General features: G+C 46.8%; 1 protein-coding gene across 2 annotated transcripts; it reads left to right on the top strand.

Annotated features, from left to right (window-relative positions):
* The first annotated feature begins 442 nt into the window (after positions 1 to 442).
* Positions 443 to 18,038, top strand: bmp7b (bone morphogenetic protein 7b). Of its 2 annotated transcripts, none has more exons than XM_076166989.1 (7): positions 443 to 1,152; positions 12,488 to 12,677; positions 13,612 to 13,760; positions 15,035 to 15,238; positions 16,331 to 16,407; positions 16,605 to 16,715; positions 16,935 to 18,038. In XM_076166989.1, the coding sequence occupies exons 1-7, from the start codon at positions 753 to 755 to the stop codon at positions 17,082 to 17,084; spliced, it is 1,281 nt and encodes a 426-aa protein (XP_076023104.1). In that variant the 5' UTR covers positions 443 to 752; the 3' UTR covers positions 17,085 to 18,038. The 2 variants fall into 2 exon arrangements, with proteins under 2 accessions (XP_076023104.1, XP_076023103.1); XM_076166988.1 differs by having other exon boundaries at positions 12,485 to 12,677.
* Positions 18,039 to 19,595: the final 1,557 nt, after the last annotated feature.

Genomic DNA, 19,595 nt, shown 5'->3' with positions numbered 1-19,595 from the left:
CAAGCATTCAGCCACACAAAGGCAAACAATCACCCTACCAGTTGCCTGAGACGAGGCAAATAAGTCCTCTCTGATATAGTGTGTTGTTTTCCATGTGCACAGTAACAGTGAAAGGGCACATCTGTCATGAATGAAGTCACACGACCCACACAGGCACCTGGGGTATGAATTGTGGGAAATGAACGACAAAATGTGGCCCATTATATAAGGATGCATCATACAAATCCTTATAATCCGCTTTCTATTTGCACATGTAGCTCCAGGCTCTGACTGGTAACAAAAGACAACTTAGCCAACTCTCATCTCTCTCTCTCTCTCTCTCTCTCTCTCTGTCTCTCTGTCTCTCCCTCTCCCTCTCCCTCTCTCTCCCTCTCCCCTCCTCCCTCTCTGTCTCTCCCTCCCTCCTGCTCCTCCCAGCTCAGAGCGCCTCCTCAGTACTTGCTCGTATCGCTCCCGGTGTAGAGCGCCTGCCCGCAGCCTCCACACAGCAGTTGCGGGCTGCACCGGTCTGCTGAAAGCTGTCGGCTCCAGGTTCTGGATGATCCCAAGCCGCTCAGAGCGACAACCAATAAAAAAAGGGACTTTGGCGGTAAATTGATGCTTCATTTGGGGGGGACGTCCCTCAACATGAGGGCCCGCTACTGATCTTGGATATTGAACACAGGCTGCCCACTTGCTGAGAGTTCAATATCCATTCGTCAGAGTTTCGGCGAGGACTTGGGGCGCAATTACGCACCGGCGTTTGATTTACCATGGCACCGCTTTTGGAGAGACGCGTCCCCGCTCTGCTCATGCTGTGGGGCTACTGCATCTTGGCGGACAGCGCGTTTACAAACTTCACCGTGGACAACGAGTTCCATTCGAGTTTCATCCACCGCCGGTTGAAGAGCCAGGAGCGCCGGGAGATGCAGCGGGAGATCCTGTCGATCCTGGGGCTGCCGCACCGGCCGCGGCCGCACCTCCACGGGAAGCACAACGCCGCGCCGATGTTCATGCTGGACCTGTACAACGCCATGTCCACAGAGGGGGACGAGGACAGATACTCTTACCCCTACAAGCCCGTGTTCACCACCCAGGGGCCCCCGATAGCGAGCCTGCAAGACAACAACTTCTTGAACGATGCAGATATGGTCATGAGCTTTGTCAATTTAGGTAGGCTTGTTACTCTCTACAACTCACATCACCAACAAATACTGGGAATAAGTCAAACTCAAATATATCTTACACATAAACACTGAAACAAGCCCCTAGATTAAATGGTCAAAATCACTTCTTTGCATCATACCCTTAAGTTTATTGTCATGAAAGTATAGCCTATACAATATAATGTAAAGATGGCATTACATTTGATAAGGCCCTAATTTGGACTTATAAATGTCCGTTAAGGATACACATTTAATACATTTCTGTGACTTCTGGACCAATCGTGAAAGTTCCAGTCCAACCACATCTGCTAGTGAAAGGCGACAGTGGTTGGAGTGTCATTTTTATTCTGAAAGTGTTTCTTGGTGTGTTTTCTTGATGGCTCACCTTTACCTTTACACACACTGGAGCCAGACACCGGAGCACAGTAATCGTGTTGACATAAACTGGGTGCACTTATCCAGATAATACCCAGGAGTGTCACATTCCAGTGTCCCTCTCTGTTAAACAGCTGTGCAACCGGCTAATGTTCAGGTGCTCCGGTGGTGGATGATGGTCCCAGCAGCTAATATGTCAGCCGTGTGTTATCTAAAGAATGAGTAAGTCAACAACAGAATGGGTTCAAAGTGCACTGGGTCCTCCTCTCACTCAAATCTGGGACATCCCACCTATAGGCTAGGAACGCCGCCAAACAATGGAAATCAACAAGCCATCTGTGAGCTTTAAGTTGCTCCCTAAACGCTCATACAAAGTCACATTTTGTTTAGGGAAGTCATTTCAATTATGATGTTAAACTGATTGAGTTGTTCCTGGATGTCTCAACTCCGCTGAGTCTTATCTTATCAGTTTGTTTTGATTGAAATCATGCTCTCTTGGTCTGTTTTATTGCTATAAGTGCAAATAGTGGTGACATTAGCGGGCTGTGTTAGATTTATGGATTGATAAACACGCCGTCGTGATTAGATTTGCAAACAAATTTCACGGCAACTGCCCCTGTTATGTTCCAGTTGAGCAGGATTGTTTTAGTTGAGCCAATAAACCCGGTGCCACAATCCCCGGCAGTAGGTTGATCGTCAGCTCGGGTTCTAATGACTGAAATACTGACACGCATAGTTCAAACGTCTGCAAACCCAGAAGTAGTTTTAGGTGAAATACGAGCCATCTGTAAGGAGCTTAAGGTTTACATTGAATCCCGGGTAGATCATTGTTAGAGCGTCTTGGCAAGGCAGAGGGAGGTGACACTGGTTCCTCCACTGCACTGTGTAATTACTGTGGGAGCTGCTGCATTGTGACTATTTTTGACAAGCTGTGACACAGATGGATTTGACCACAGAGGCTCGCAGAGTCAAGGGCCTCTGTCTTTGCGACCGAACCGAGGCTGCAGCGAGCTGGCAGGGACGAGGGGAGCGTGTGAGAGACAGAGAGAGAGGGAGAGAGAGAGGGAGAAAGAGAAAGAGAGAGAGAGAGAGGGACAGGCTGGAGTTGGTCCATTTCTTTGGTGAGGATGAAACATCTGAGCAAAGATTGGCCACATCAGACATGAGAGATTAGTCAGATTTCATAAATTATAGCCACATTGCTTTAATGAAATCTATTAGCGGTTTGACAGCGTATTATTGGGTGTCGTTTATTATTGGTGCTATCTGCCACATGTTGCATCTGTCATCAGTAGGCCTCATTGTTCAGGTTCCCCCCCCCCCCCCCCCCCCCAGAGTCTCATGTGATAGCATCAAATATGGGCGCAGGCATGATTCATTACAGCAGATAATGTGCTGTCTCATTACGTTACACATGAGCAAGAGACAGAGAAGTAAGTGATAGCTATCAACGGAATAGAGCATTTCCTCTCCAGATTCTTTCCTGTCCACGTTTGCTCATTGCGGGTTTGTTTTCTAATTCAAGTTGTCTGAGAGCAAAATGAGAGTGTGGCTTCTTTTCTTTTTTTTTAAATGAAGAGAAAATGTCCCTGAAAACTCAGCTTGTCTCCATAACTACCATGCCAAGGTATATTAGTCAGACTTTGCACTCTGGGGACTCACTCTCAAGTGGCCTGCTCTCACAGACTGGGTTGAATTTTGTATTTAAGGCCAAGTGTGATAAGTGAGGATCCAATTTCACTTTAGATGGTTCATAGAAGTGCACTTATAGAGTGTATGAGCGGGAGAAAAGGTGTGAGAGCTTCCAGAGTTAATGGTTTCAATCAAACGAGCCTTATGTATGGTGGATCCGTGTATAAAAAGAAGAAAGAGGGGAGTGTGTGAATGATTCTAGCTTGGTCCTGACCACAACATTCACTGCTCAATTTGGATTGAGTCAGAAACCAAAACAATGTTCTAAAATACCCATTTAATTCGTCACACGTGCAGTTGTTTTTATTGCAGCAGCTTCGTTAAACACGAGGAAATGGTTCCACTGGCTTGTCCTCTCAAACATAATTTCAAATCATTCAGCTGCCAATCAGGGGGAGCCCATACACTCATGTAGGAGTCCAGCGCAGCCAGCGAGGGAAGGAGGGAAGGAGGGAAGGAGGGAAGGAGGGAAGGAGGGAAGGAGAGAGGGTGTGGGCTTTGGGACAGACCCGGGGCCAGAGACGTCCTCGCACTGAGTCACCGCCGTTTTAAAGCCCAGCTGTGTAAATGGCTTACAGCATACATTCAGAATGTACACTGCTATGTGCAACGCGGGTCACCTCGGCACTGGGTGTGTGTGCTGGACATGCAATGATAACACGCCGGCATGTTTTCATTTTCCGTCTCCGTCCTTTCTGTCCCATTCGGAAACAAAGTTGAATTTGAATGCACCGCAATTTACGAGACGTTTAATGTAGCGCTGCTAGCTGTCTAAGTGAAACCACTTTGCCCCTCATTGTCTCTCTCCTTCTGACACACACACACACACACACACACACACACACACACACACACACACACACACACACACACACACACACACACACACACACACACTCTTTTTATAATAATTGTTTAACATAGTCCCACTGGTCTCTGGAAGCATTAGCCCTCAGCCACAGTGAATTAAGGCATTTCCCTCTCAACAAACCACAGCTTCCAGGGCTTTGGGCTGCTCGGTCGGCCTATGCTGAGCTGGCGCACATGGCAGTTCATAGTCATTCATACAGCCACACACACACACACACACACACACACACACACACACAGACACAGACACACACGCATACACACTCATGACGCCCAAAGGTAAAGGCTCATTTATTCGACCCAAACAACAGGAAAACACAGTGACTTAGATGTCTGCTATGTCCGCCTACAGGCGCATTGCATCACCTGTGTTTGTGTTTGTGTGCGTGTGTGTGTGTGTGTGTGCGTGTGTATAAGTGGGGTTGGGGGTTTATAGCCTTTTACTGTAAAAGGTTACCATCAGAAGTGTTAGTCACATCTGCCTCTTCTCATGCGATCCTGCGGCCTACCTTTTGGTGAGTGTGAGCAAAGAAGGCAACTCTACATTCCATGTTTTATACGAATGTGTGTGTGTGTGTGTGTGTGTGTTTTCACTCGCCAAAAGCTGGCCAGTGCAATGCCGTATGTCCCCCTCTGCGGCTGGAGACGCAGAGGGGGTCGCTGTTATAAAATAAAGCACCGAAAATGTGAGCAAATGTCAGACCATTGAAAAAAGTGAAGGAGGAAGGGTGCATTTAATTGTCCAGTATTCTGCTGCTGTTAATGTGCACCAGATGTGTGTTACATTTGGCAAAATGGAGTTGAAAAGGAGTAAACAAACAAAGCTCCCAGTCCTCTGTTTTCTCTCTCACTCTCTCTCTCCCCCTCGGTGCAATAAAGCATCGATATCGAGCAAATAAACGCAAATTCTGATATAGCGATCTTCTCAAATAAACCAAACTGAGCAGCATCGGCTCGCGTTCTGGCTCTGTCTGCTGCAGGTTTAACCAGTGAATGGAGGCTGCGATGAGAGTAAAGTGGAGTATAGTACCGACATGGAGTGTGAGTCAGTGCAATAGCAGGTAATTATGCTTTGTGTTGCCTTGGTGACCTGACAGGGCACCACCTGGCCCTGCACCGATCACGCCCCTCTGTCCTCTCCCTTAGGAGCTGCCACAGCGTTATAGTGTGTGTGTGTGTGTGTGAGTGTGTGTTAACGTGGAGGCAATGTGGCAGAGACGGGAGGAAACGTCTAATTGGTACATTTGTTTGGATTTATTAAAGTCTTTGGCTGTGGGACAAAGGTGTGTCACCGGCTCGGAAGCCAAATGTGTCACACTGCAGTTGGAGTTCAGCTTTCCACTCAGCTTGAACTCGGCTTTTATAGCTGATCTGACAGAATAGTGGAGAGAGGTCGCTATTCAAAAAACCCTCATATCTCATGCGGTCGGAGCCCAACTCCAGTTCATTCTCTCCCCACCCTTCTCTCTATTGCTCCTCGCATTCCTCTTCACGGTGGGCTGCCCGTGGGGCTGAGGTTAATACAGATGTTTCCCTCCGTCTGCAGCCCAAAGCAGCTGTGCAGAGAAACTTTATCTTTTCAAAGTCCAACAAGTCCCCTCTTCTCTACCTCCAACCACCTCCTCCACCCTGCTCCTGCTCCACGTGAAGCCCGCATACGGGATCATCCGATACCAAATTTCCTTTCGGTCCTCCAAGAACCAACAGTATTGATTATCAGCAGTGACCTGCCACCTTTAATTAGTTAGTTATAATAAGGTCTCAGTCGTGTTCGGTGGTGTTTAGTCTTCAACCTCCCGTTCTGTCCCTCATCTCCTGAGGTTTAACCCTCCTGTGCTTAGACATGAAACATTTCAACACTTTCTCAAGTTCTTTTGTGTGTTTTTCCACACCCCACCTCTCTCTCTCACACTCTCTCTCTCACACACACACAGATACACACAAACACCTTCAGCTTCAGGTGCTGTTCTTTGTTTCAAAGGCGCGTTTGTGGTGTTTCACACGAGGATCAGTGGATTAAAACAGGATAAATGTGTTGCAGTGGTTCCTCTGTGTAGCAGCCTGTCCTCCGTGCTGATAAAACATCATTCTTGCTTCGTGTGAACGTATGTTATTGCTTCTGTATGCTAAAGGAACATGCTTGTGTAAGTACACGCATAAACATGCATGTGTGGACATGGACAGGAACACACATCCACTATTTCTGCACAAAAGGAATGTTTCTGGAGCTAATTAGTGTCATTGAGTGCATGTTTTATGGATTTGAGCTGGAGAGGGAGAAGCAGAAGCAGAGGAATGCAGCAGTTAGTACAGATCACTCTACCTTCCTGTCAGGTAATTTCTCTAATGCACGTCACCGTTTGACATATTGAACGCAGGTCTGGCGAATAAATACAGCAAATTGAGATGAAGAATCTCTCCTCCCGTGATCTTCAGGCAGCTTTACAAAGTCCACAGCTGGCCAGATGAAGGAAAATAAATGTGCTTTTCCATTTATTATCTCTCAGATTCACCTGTTGATCCCGTGAGTCCAGCATGACATCTGGATGTACATAGCGGAGCAATATGTGCTCTTGGCCAGGGTAAGGTACTCGCTGGGAGAGATGATGAAACACTCTGCGGGTGGGAGTTGACAGTGTGGCATGTGGTCAAAGGCCCAGATGTACCGAGCAGCAGGCGTTGGAGCTTTGCTTAAATGATGGACAGAGTTCACTTGATGCCAGGAATTTGGGGCATAAACTAGTTTTTCTTCATTTTGCTCTCTCTCTCTTTTGCTCTTCTATCTTCTCTCTTCACAATTCACCTTTGGATGTAATTTGGGTTTAAGACTTCTCTGCATGAGTTGGACGAAGCACAGACAGATACAGACAGACAGACAGACAGGCATCCTGCAACCACTCAAGAAGTGGCTAGCGAATGAAATCGTAGAAGGCAAAAGGCGAGATTGCTATATTTCTTTAAACTGACTCCACGGATGTGTTCCAGAGCGCTAAGAGTTATACCCCTGCATAGTAAAAACACTATTTCAGAGCCACCTTTGCCTGCCCAGGCCCCATCTGTGCCGTGTGATGTGTTAGTTTGTTCTAGACGAGAGGAAGATTGCGTTAGCGGAAGCTCATAATACTGACCAGACTCCTCACCAGGCTCCCACTTCAGCCAAATCCCAGCTTGTAAAAGTCAAGCAACTGTAGGCAAGTGTTTTTATGATAAGTGATGAAATAATATGGCCGTGTAGTATGGAATACAAAGTGAATGTTGCGCGGGGTTTTATTTATTTAGACAAGCTGTTAAAATGGTCGTCCCTGCCATGTGTGCCGGGACGTCGTGGGATATTATTCTTTTCTTAAAACGGTTTGTGTAGACTCTCGGAAATCCGCATGTGTGTTTTATGTATTTCAATGTGCTGATGTGTGTATTGTATGTGAATTTTCCTGAGGTCTATAATAAGAGGCGGCTTGGCTGGGTTTGAGGAGGGTGTGTCCGCTGCGGCCACAAAATTAAAGAACATAAAAAACAAGGGGACGAGGGCAAGAGTGAGTGGGGGAAACTGGATGACTGTGGTTCCACGTCTCCCCGAGTTGTTTTATTCAGCAGTTGAGAGGAAGCGCAGATGGCCAGAGCAGCATTAGCAGACACATCATCGCCATATCCTATGTTATTGTACATATCAACTCTCGCCACAAACAAAGCTGTGTTTTTTTGGAATCGTCTCCTTCACCTTTCAACAAAGCAGAATCTCTCTTAAAAGAACTTTGAGGTTTTAGGTTGATGGTTAGATTCCCATTTCCGCGATGACTCATTTTGCCCTGCAGGACCTTCACTCATTGTCCTGTGGTTTCTCCATTTTTCACCGCTTCTTCACGGCTTAATCGGGAGCCGACAGCGCTGATAGAGCCCGTTCCCTCTGAGTTTCCATGTTGCTACATCTTTGGTATAAATCTTGGGCCCAAATGAGATATGCACCTCCTCAATGCCCACTGAGGCATGGAATGGAACTCAGCACCTACACTTTTATGGGTGCAGAGGGCAGGCGTGGCCTCTGAGAGGGAGAGAGAGGTCAAGAAACCCACTTATGCTCTGTACTGTGGAGAACAACCTGACAGGGCTCGGGCGTAATCACTCTTCTCCCTGTGGTTACTGTTTGTTCTTGCACATAAGCATTAACACAGGCACAAAATGCATGTGCTCACGAACACGCAGACGCACACACGCGCACACACACACACGCGTGCTTTCACACATTCACACACTCTCCTGTGAGTTAATGATCGTTAAGTGCGGTTAAGTTATAGCATGAAACTTCGCTGACCCTTTCCCAGGGCGCCTGTGCTGTCAGGCTCCACAGCAGTATAAATACATCACACAGGCATGATGTCATCAGTAGTCGCCAGTGGGCAGGATGTTTCCTAACGTGGTAATCGCCCTGCTGTGTGTAGTCACCCGTTACCCATGAGATCAAACCCTCTCCACTCTTTATAGGATAAACATCTTGTGCAATCGGCCCCTGCCTTGCGCACCATTTTTCTTTCCCTCTCTCCTTTTTTGCTTACGGAAACTATGACCGGCTTGTTCCTAGTGCCATACAAAGAGAGAGAGAGAGAGAGGGAGAGAGAGAGAGAGAGAGAGAGAGAGAGAGAGAGAGAGAGAGAGAGAGAGAGAGATCGTTACGGTGCATCTGTCAAATCTGCACATCTCTATGCAGTGTTCAAATCCCCTTGTAAACAAGTAAACACCCCGTAAGAGCCTGAATTCATTGACTTCCCTTTAAGTTCATCTGTTATCTCAAAGAGAACTCAAAGCTGGACAAGGACGAGGGGAGGGGGGGAAGGGAGTGCCAAGGGTGATGCTCCCACCTCAGCAGGCAGCGGAAGTGTGCAGGGCAGGACTGTGGGTGTGAGGGCGCTGAACAGACACTTGGGCTAATTCGAGCCGTCAGATTGGTCCGCCGCTGCTCTGGAGCCCGAGGTGTCGGGGAAGTGTCTTAGGTCCGCAGGCCTGGCAGGAGGAGAGGGGGAGAGAAGGGAGAAGGGAATGAAAAGAGAGGGAGTGTGGAATGTGGCGGAAGAGGAGAAGAAAGGAATCACAAGCAAAAGAAGAAAGGGAGTTAATCAGAGGTTTACAGTCTATGGTATAAGACAGGAATTCTTTGATGGGATAAGTTTTTTTTTTTTTTCTTTCATGGCGATGAAAGTGAAAAGGTCGAACTTTAAACAGTACCAGAAATCGGTCGTTTGTGTAGTTGAAAAGCTTGCGTGTCCTTGTGGAGAAGCACAAAGCCAGGAGGATGGTTACAGCGCTCGTAAACCTCTGGTTGCCAGGTGCAGCGTGTGTTTGCAGGATGAGGCGGTCGGTCGTCGGCAGCACAGCATCTCTGTTGTGGCGTGCACGTGTGTGGCCGGCACATGTGAAATGTTGTGGGCTGATACGGCCAGGCACGGAGCGCCATCGTCCCTAATTTGTAGAAATAGCGGATCAGGCACGATAAAAGGAGTCACTTTGAGCGTGTGTGTGTGTGTGTGTGTGTGTGAGCGCACGTGTTGTTTCATCTCTAATTATGGATTACAGAAAGCCATAATGATTGAGTTACAGTACAATGACGCACAAGACCGTTCACTTCACAGGCAATACTTTGTGATGCTTACGTACGTGTGTGTTTGTATGTGTATGTGTGTGTGTGTATCTGTGTACCCTGGCTACTAAAGAATAAGGGGCTCATATGGTGTACGAGGGTGTGTTCGCTGTGTTTGCGGTGTGCGACACAGGTGGGGCATTGGCTACTCACTTCCTCCCAGAGGAAGTCATAAATGCACCCTCTCGGCTTTAACTGTGCCTTTTCCCCTCATCTAATCACTGCCATACTGCTGTAATGGCCTGTGTGTGTGTGTGTGTGTGTGTGTATAAGAGAGAGGGAGGGAGAGACTGAGAAAACGCAGAGATACAGAAAGAGACAAAGGGAGAATCGAGCCAGAGGGCAAGGCTGCACTGTGTAGGCTGCTGTAATGAGCGTATGAAATGTGTGCATTGAGCAGTGTCAAGCCAAAGGGGAAGCGAGAGAAGGCGAGTGGGTGTGTATCATCACAGCAGCACCCAGCTGTTACTCACGAGCAGAGATAAAGAGCTTTTACTGCGAACGGGGCGGACGGCCGCTCCAGTGCCTCAAGAGCAAAGTCTGGCTCTCTTCCCAGAGGGAGTGCACCTGCGCCGGGTTACAGGAGGAGGGAGACGTCCCCGGTGTGGCGGAGGAAGAGACGGAGAAATGAGAGGGGAGAGGGGAGAGGGGAAAGGGGAGAGAGGAGAGGGGAGGGGGGAGAGAGGAGAGGGGAGGGGGGAGGGGGGAGAGGGGAGCAAAACTACAAACAAAAAGTGTTAGAGGAAAAGAAAATCATACAGTCGGATTCTCCTTTGAGATATATGACATCGTGATGATCTGTGCTTGAATCGGCTATTTCTTAGAATGCTAGTTGACGCCTGAAGTGTGTACACGGTCAATGTAAACAGTGTGATGTGTGTGTGTGTGCCTATAGGAGATGGAGGACAATGGCAGCCTAAAGAGAGAGTAGAGCCCAATCATCCCACAGCGCTTCCTTTGTATAACATCCTTCAGCAAGTGGGTAGGAACATAAATGAAAGGGGGATGTAGTGGAGAGAGAGAGATAGAGAGAGTGTGTGTGTGCTTGGAAAACAGCAATGAAAGGAAATCATTTACAGAAAAACAGACAAAGATACAGCAGGTGTGCCATGATGGAAATGAAGCCACATGAACAGCTCCTCACACGGGACAGAACATGTATGTGCTGCAGTTATCAGAGATTCTGGGCGTGGTTGTGTCTTCTGTGTGTGTGTGTGTGTGTGTGTGTGTGTGTGTGTGTGTGTGTGTGTGTGTGTGTGTGAGATGACGCCCTGGCAAAGATCCTGGGCCTCGGCTCTGCTGCCAAAGCTGTCCAGAGTTCACAGTCGGTTTGCTGTCCGCTGAGTAGGAAGGGACGGACAGTGAGTGGGTGGCTGGCTGGCTGGATGCTGATGACGGCAGAGAGGTAGAGGGCTTTCCCCCCGTCACACAGCCTCGACGACCACGTCACCTGCACGTGGGTGACACAGAGCCAAGTCCACCTGATGAAATCAAGCATGTGTGTCTTTAAAATGCTGCCACAGGGCTTGGATTGGTTTGATTGCTTTCATTTTCTCATTGGCAATGTTATCAGTGATTTAGTAAGTCAGTGTGTGTGCGTGTGTGTGTGTGTCTACCGTATCTTGTGTTTGTATATACATGTATGCGTGGGGGGTCTGTGGCAGTTTGCGAGAGAGAGAGAGAGAGAAGGAGGTGAAGGGGGAGCTAGAAGATGATGAGAGACAAGGCGCTGACCCCTAGGATGTCCTGCTGGGACATGAGAGGAGCGGGGTCAGGGGCATGTTGGGTCGGGGGGGGGGGTTACCTTTGGGGGTACAGGGGGTTGGGGAAGCTGCGAAGAGAGCGAGAGAGGGGGGAGGGGAGGGGAGGCGATGGGGGTACATCGAACACGGAGCCCCAACTCATGAGAACCAGATGAAGGGCAGACTGGATGTCTCTCCAGGGCCACGAGAGGAAGAGAAGGAGAAGAAAAGGGCTCGTAAAGCTGTCGGCGTCGGCCCGCATCTCTCTATCATAGCCCAGTGGGTGCCAGATGCATCCTCACGTATTCTTGGACGAGCTTTTCAATCATAAAACAACACGTGCGGCGCATATCTGTGACAGACTCTGACAAGCTGCGTCAGCGCCTCGCTAACAACGGAGGACGAGCGAGACACAGCGTGAAACTAAAGAGACAAACAGGCTTACACACATGTTTGTCATTATTATTATTTTTTTATCCGTCTGCTGTTCTTTCTCTTTGGTGCCTAACTTTTAAGCTATTTTGGGATATCGTTGCCGATCACAGGCCGCCCGTTCAGATTTAACCAATCACAGACCTTCATTTGGTTCAGGAAGTGCTCTCATATGCTTTATTCCCCACTCCACCCCTATTCTGACAAGAGGGACGTGTTTAGTCAGTTGGTATCACGTGACACCGAACGCTGTATCAGCTTTCTACAAACGGGGCCTCACATTTATAACTCTAAGCTCCAATAAAAACATAACGCCCATATTTAGAAACATCAGCAGATTTTTGAAATATTGCTGTGTTATGGTCAGCATGTCTACATTAGTAGTTTGTGCAACTAGAATCCAATTTGTCTCTTTGGCACATTTTGTTGTTGTTGACATTGTAGTTTCAATTGCACGAAGTTAGGAAACTATTTGAAGCCTTTTATTGACCGATGTCTGGACTTAGTTATGAAGTGGCTGCCATTGTTGTCAAATAACTTTAGGGCCGCTGTCTGCACACAACCTGCCTGATAACTCATTTATTTCTGGTATCTTATAGTAGAACACGACAAGGAATTCCTCCCAGTGCGGCGGCATCATCGAGAGTTCCGATTTGACCTGTCCCGGATTCCCGAGGGAGAAGCTGTCACGGCTGCAGAATTCCGCATATACAAAGACTTCATCCATGAACGCTACGACAACGAGACCTTCCGCATCAGCATCTACCAGGTGCTGGAGGAACACGCGCACAGGTGAGCACGGCAGCGCGTCGGTGCCTTTTTGCGATTTGGCCAAGCAGTGCGAGTGTGTGTGTGTGTGTGTGTGTGTGTGTGTGTGTGTTTGTGTCCATGTGGCCTAGTGTTGGTTGTTCCGGAAGGTGTATGTAACCCACACTAGCGAAAGGGGGCTCCGGAATGGCCCGTGTCCTGCTCTGCTCGACCCCTCCTAAAGGTTTCTGTTGTCCGGAGGGAACAACACAGTCATTTATTCCCGTGCCAGAGACGGGCCTGGGTACATGAATGAACTGGAGCTCTGTGATACACTATCCACCCAGTCAGAAAATAGGTCGGATACATGAATGGCCGCATGAACAACAAGGGGTTTTGGTCTCCCGATAGAGAAAGAGCAGAAAATCCAAAGTTCACTTCCAAACAATGGGACAGATTTGGACATGCACTATTTCTCTTGCCACTTTTCACACAGTTATTCTCTCTCATTCTTCATTGTGTTTTGTTTCTTGCTCTCTCTCTCTCTCTCTCTCCCCGGATTTTTGACTCTCCCACAAAATTCCTGCCCGTGATGGACTGTGTGTACTGTATGAAAGGACCAGTCGTTTATAAAGCCATTATTGTCAATTAAGAAAATGAAGTGTTCCCCTGGGCCTCACCATCTGGAGCCCTCCCTGCCTGCCTGCCTGCCTCCCTCGCTCTGCCTCTCCCTCTCCCTCTCGCTCTCCCTCCATCTCTCTTTCCCTTTGTTTCGCTCCGTCACACTCCTCCTAACTACCTCTCTCCACTCCATTACTTTGCTTCTCACTTTGGACGCTTTAATCTCTATCTTATAATTCAACCCATGTTTTGTAATTGAGCATTTAGTCCCTGTTGGTTTAAGCTAATCTGTGTGTGTGTGTGTGTGTGTGTGTGTGTGTGTGTGTGTGTGCTTTTATTTCTTCCGTGTGCTTTCCAGAGAGTCAGACCTTTTCCTGCTGGACTCGCGAGCGATCTGGGCGGAGGAAGAGGGCTGGTTGGTGTTTGACGTGACGGCCACCAGTAACCACTGGGTGCTGAACCCCGGCCGGAACCTGGGCCTCCAGCTGGCCCTGGAGAGCACAAGCGGTGAGTCTCGCTACACATCAGTGTGCTCGCTGAAGTCTCAAGTGTACAAAATCAGGAAAGCATGATAACATAGCAGGCACACTAAGGCCAGGAGATCCTCAGATCCACAGCAAAGCATCAACTCTGACCTATGACAAAATGTCAATTACAGTAACATGTACATCTTCCTACATGGCTTGGCAGGGTCATTCATTAGTGCTGACCCCAGAAAAAGTACAACTCCCTCACAACCACAACCGACCCTGCTGGCTCGTGTAAGAGAATCCAAGTCAAGTACATTTGCAAAGGTCTGCAGTATATTACAACATTCCCCAGCATTCAACAGGACTGTTTGGAATTTCTTTTCTTAAAAGCAAAGTGAGTTAATCCGTTCATTGTGCGTTACACGGCGAAGATAAATCAAGCCCTGGTATTCATCATCATCGTCATCCGTACCCTCAGCATCGTTAGCAGGCACGCAGAAAGCACATGGCGTTATCGCAGCGGGATCTCAGCCGGGATTTGTCGTCATGAGACTGCGATGTGAGTCAGGGGGAAGAAATCATTATCAGCCGAGAGAATGATATCTCACAGGATGGCAGGATGTTACACGTTGGCTGAGGAGAACAGACACTATATTGCTTTCATTTTGGGGGGAGTTTCAGGGAAGGGTGTACCTTTGAGTGTGTGTGTGTGTGTGTGTGTGTGTGAGAGAGAGAGCGACAGATGTAGAGAGAGATGGATCAGGCATGTATCGGGGGGTTATTGGTGAGCATGTACGGACAGGCGCATGGGACACCCAGTCGCCAGCAGCAGCCAGCAGCCTTGATTTAACACCAAACGGTGATCAGACACATTCTTTTATGTGAGAACAAGGCACACACTGCCGGAGCGTACATGCGTGCGCTTGCAGAAACACACTTTGCAGACTTTCACACCCACGCAGACACAAACACAAGCAGAGAGGGCTTCTGCTTTGATGTTTGCTGCTACATTTGTTCCTGGCATTTCAGAGGCGGAGAATGGATGAGAGAAAGGGAAAGGAATTCGCAAAGGAAAATCTCATTTTTAAAACTGAGTGCGCCATTGCAGACACGACAAGTGGTTTCAGTTAGAACAGGAAGGACCACACACACACACACAGACACATCTCTTAGACACAAACATGAGGCCCACACATACACTTTAATTGTATTCCAAAACACCCTCCAAAACACCTTTCCTTATATTTCACCATACAATGGCAGTACCTGTGACGACACCTGTTGTATTGCGCTCTCTCTCTCCCCCTGCAGGTGAGAGTGTGAACCCTCGCACGGCAGGCCTGATCGGACGCAACGGGCCTCAAAATAAACAGCCCTTCATGGTGGCCTTCTTCAAAGCCACTGAGGTGCACCTGCGTAGCATCCGCTCTGCACCAGGGGGGGGCAAACAGCGTAACCCCAACCGCTCGAAAGGGGCCAAGAGCCAGGAGGCCCTCAGAGTGGCCAATGTTGCAGGTAAAGGCAAAAGGCCGGATTTGATACGACTGTTGTGGCTGCGAGAGGAATGCACGGAATCAGACTCAGATAACTGGAAACGTCTCGATCCATTGTTGAAAGAATATGAATAAATAAACATGCAAACAAGCATACACACAAATTTACACTTCAACAACATCCCACTGTTTATTATGATGTTGGAATTAAAGTATTTTTTTTGCACAACAGAACATGCAGCTCATACTTGGGGCCTTTGGTTCGGAGGTGTGAGAGCGCTGTGTTTATGTAAAGTGCTGAAACATTAGACTGTAATGCCTCAGCTTCAAATATCCCTCTGCTGTCTTTGTTTATTTACACAAGCATTACAGAGAAGTTTGGGCCAAGTTCCCTGCATGGAGGTAAGGCAGAGCAGGCTTTTATGGCAGAGCACATCTGCAGTGTGCTGTGGGGCAGGCGGGGCCACAACACATGGGCCAAATGGAACTTTGAATACCAGTTGTCTTTAGAGGGATGATGAGAACCAGTCGCTCGTGATCATTTCCATTGTTAGACAACTCTCAGCAGCTAATGTACTGCAGAGCCCCAGAGGGCAAAGAGGTCACAGAGAGGAAGATGGAACGGGTAACGGGTGGAAGAAATAGTGCAAATGAGCGCATATAACACAGAGAGAGAACAAGTAATGACTAGAGTTAGGAACAATGTGACGAGGCCAGCCTACTCTGCATGCACATCTGTTTTAACCAGTGGAAAATGAAAGCCCAGCAGTGTGACCTCTGCACAGGGTGGCCCATTCATTTACAATTATTACCAAACATCTTCTAAATCTGGGGGTGATTTCCTACTGCTATTGTTTTCTGTGAGGACACAATAAGTTTGTCTCTGTTTACGTCTGTTCTTTATCATCTCTGCCTAATTGGGGTGTCACTGAAGTAAACAGCTACTCTTGTGCAGAATGGGATTTAACACCACTGGTGATGTTTAATCTCTCTCTCTCTCTCTCTCTCTCTCTCTCTCTCTCTCTCTCTCTCTCTCTCTCTCTCTCTCTCTCTCTCTCTCTCTCTCTCTCTCTCTCTCTCTCTCTCTCTCTCTCTCTCTCTCTCTCTCTCTCAGAAAACAGCAGTGCTGATCAGAAGCAGGCGTGTAAGAAACATGAGCTCTATGTCAGTTTCAGAGACCTGGGGTGGCAGGTACGGAAAGCACCCCACACATTCCTCTCTCCGCTCTGTCATCTTCCATCTCTCTCCCTCTCTCTCTCTCTGTTATCCACACGCTTGGTTAATGTATTTAACTTTCACACGAGATAGGCACATCTCTTTGCAATACATCGCCACAGTGTTTTCCCTTTCATCGTGTCTCACCTACAATGTCCCGTCTTCATTGGCAGGACTGGATTATCGCTCCAGAGGGCTATGCTGCGTACTATTGCGAAGGAGAATGTGCCTTTCCACTGAACTCCTATATGAATGCCACAAACCACGCCATTGTGCAGACCCTTGTGAGTAACCGTGCTAACACTGAGCATGAAGGCTTGCAGTAGATGCTTTAAACTGTTGTTACAGTGATTAGGCATCAGTGATTTGTCAAATAAGCTCCACTGTATATGAGAATACACATGTTGCCTTTATGTATTGCCCTATTTGTTCGTCTCTGTCATACATTCAAGTGGCCCAATGATGGAATTAATGCGTATGATTCTCCCTGGACAAACACGCAGGTTCATTTCATTAACCCGGACACGGTTCCTAAGCCCTGCTGTGCCCCGACGCAACTCCACGCCATCTCAGTGCTCTACTTTGACGACAGCTCCAACGTCATCCTCAAGAAATATCGCAACATGGTGGTCAGAGCTTGTGGTTGCCATTAGACTTCCGGTGCACATACACACACACATGCACAGGGTCACAATTGACATTAAGAGTAAAGAACACACACACATGCACATACATGGTGTAAACATTTTATAAAGGCAAAAGTTTGCTTCAAGATGATGAAAGCTCTTATTTAATTTTCAAGCCGAGGCGGTTTCAATCAATTTTATACTCAAATAAACACACACACACACACTCACACACCACACACACGTGCTTTCTACTGTGTATATGAGACATTTAAAGCAGTGATTGTACTGTATATTCATTCACAGTCAGCAACCTTTTGTTTATTTCAATATTTGTATTGTAGTTGATGATTCTTTTACTGTAGATTTTTATTCTATATTTTTATGACTGCAAGAACGAGGATGGACGTTCTGACTTTATGAACCTGTCTATGTACAATACTGTGTAAATAGTTTTTCAAACAAAGCTGATGTGTATTTATTTCCTGGAATGTCTAAAGTTGAGTTTGTGTTTCTCCTGTATGTAAATGCTGCCTATGTCCTGCCATTTCTCCTATAATACAGTTTATACACGCAAAACCTGAGAGATCTAAAGTTGAGAGATCTCTTTCGACACAAACATTGAGGTCAAACTCATTTGCCTCCTTTTTTTGGTTCCTCCGTGGGAGCCAATTCATCACAACACGTACTTGTAGCAATGTCTACATATCTCATCATAAACCTGAAGCGTGTTTCACGACAAAACGCTTAGCTGCACTGTCGGTGAAAGCGACCAAAGCGCCAAGCACGCTGTGTGTTCAGTGCTTCCAGGTTTATAATCCTCTGCTGTAATACTATTTCTCATATTTAAAAGGTCTATTTATTGAGAGTTGGGCGATGCTGTAGATCTACAGTGTTTGCCGAAAACAATGCTACAATCATGTTTTACTGCTGAACTGACACAACAATAAACTGGGACAAGTAACTACCATCACCTCCTGATGCATTGTGTCATTTTAATCTTTTTATTCTAACAGATTCTTGCAAAGCTTCACTTGCCTGTATTGTATCCATTTATCCTCCACAAATCAATTCACTGCACCTTTGCTGAAGTGCAATCTGGTGAAATTGTTTTATGGGAATATATCAGTCGATTATGTAGGCTGGGAATTAGTAAAATGTTTGGATATAAGTACTGTATGTGGGAAGTAGTGTGTGGGTTCAGTAGTTTAGGGTTGCAATTACTAAAAGATGCACAGAAAGATCCTTTAAGAGCAGCAAAAGTAAACCTCAATAGCATACAATGATCTTTTAGAAGGTGAAGGGCCTTTTCCATGTCAGTGTGACAAAGTTAAGGAGTTGTTTGCTGAGGTTGGTGAGGAAGAACTTAACCTGACTGCATAGAGCCTGGACTTGGACCACATTAAATGCTTTTGGGATGAATCGGAACGCCAATTGCTATGAGTCGGGCCTTAACGCCCACCACCAGCGGCTGACCTCACTGATGCCCCTATGGCTGAGTGGAAAGAATTCCCTGTGGCCGTGTTCCAAAATCTAGAGGAAGGCAAAAACGAGACCATGAATATTATCCCTGTGGTTTTGGTATCAGAAGTTCTTTAGTGTATATATTGGTGTAATTCCAGGCTTCTAGAGCAAATTAGCGGCTAATTCCGAAATTATTCGATATAATTTAACACATTATATATTTAAACATCAGAATATCTGGAGAACTGCGCCAACAAAACCCATTTTCATCTTCCCTGAGAACTTTGAGGTGGAGTCAATGTTCAGCAACAGCGAACGATGTTTGGTTAAATAGCGACGCCTGGTGGTCAAAATACATCATTACATTAATGCAACTTAAACCGGTTAAATCGAACCACTACATTCCAGAGACGACCATTAATTCAATTCCGTTCAACTTAATTTATAAAGGGCCAACTCACAAAAGTTATCTCAAAGCACTCTTCACATGGCACAAGTCCTTTCTTCCAAATCCCGACTTTCGTAATGTAGTGCCTTGTCTTAAAGTATGTGTGTGTGTGTGTGTGTTATCAGCTATAATTATCACTCTGATAGGCAGTAACCTTTGATTGTCTGCGAGAGAATCACATCATGAGTCAAACTATACACACAAGTAATCTTGTGAGTGCAAAGGTAATGTTAATGCTTTAATGCTTAGCAAAGACCAACAAATCAGTAACACACCAATAATGTGTGGATCTGTGAATCACTTGTGGCTTCTTTCTGTGTTACCTTTCTAACTTTAGCCTGGGATGAGGACATATTCTGTTCCAAACCCTAAATGAACTTCTTCTAGCATTCCCAATTTAGCTGTTTGTAACTGAACCCTCACCTCTGATTGGTCACTTTTAGAAATAAAAGTATCTTTAGGCAACAAATCCTGTGTAGTGAAGTCATCAGATGGATAAGCTCTGGTAACTTACCTCCTAAATGTTGTATCATATTCTCTTGCTGACTCATGCTGGAGCCCTTTTCTGTCACAAGGTTGCAAACACTTAGTCAAAGCACTAAAATGAGCTACAGTGATCACAACAT

This window comes from Genypterus blacodes, unplaced genomic scaffold (genome assembly GCF_046128005.1).
Source record: "Genypterus blacodes isolate CSIRO-AG114 ecotype Tasmania unplaced genomic scaffold, CSIRO-AGI_Gbla_v1 ptg000156l_1, whole genome shotgun sequence".
In the NCBI taxonomy this organism is placed as follows: domain Eukaryota; kingdom Metazoa; phylum Chordata; class Actinopteri; order Ophidiiformes; family Ophidiidae; genus Genypterus; species Genypterus blacodes.
This window is presented reverse-complemented; position numbering and strand designations above follow the sequence as displayed.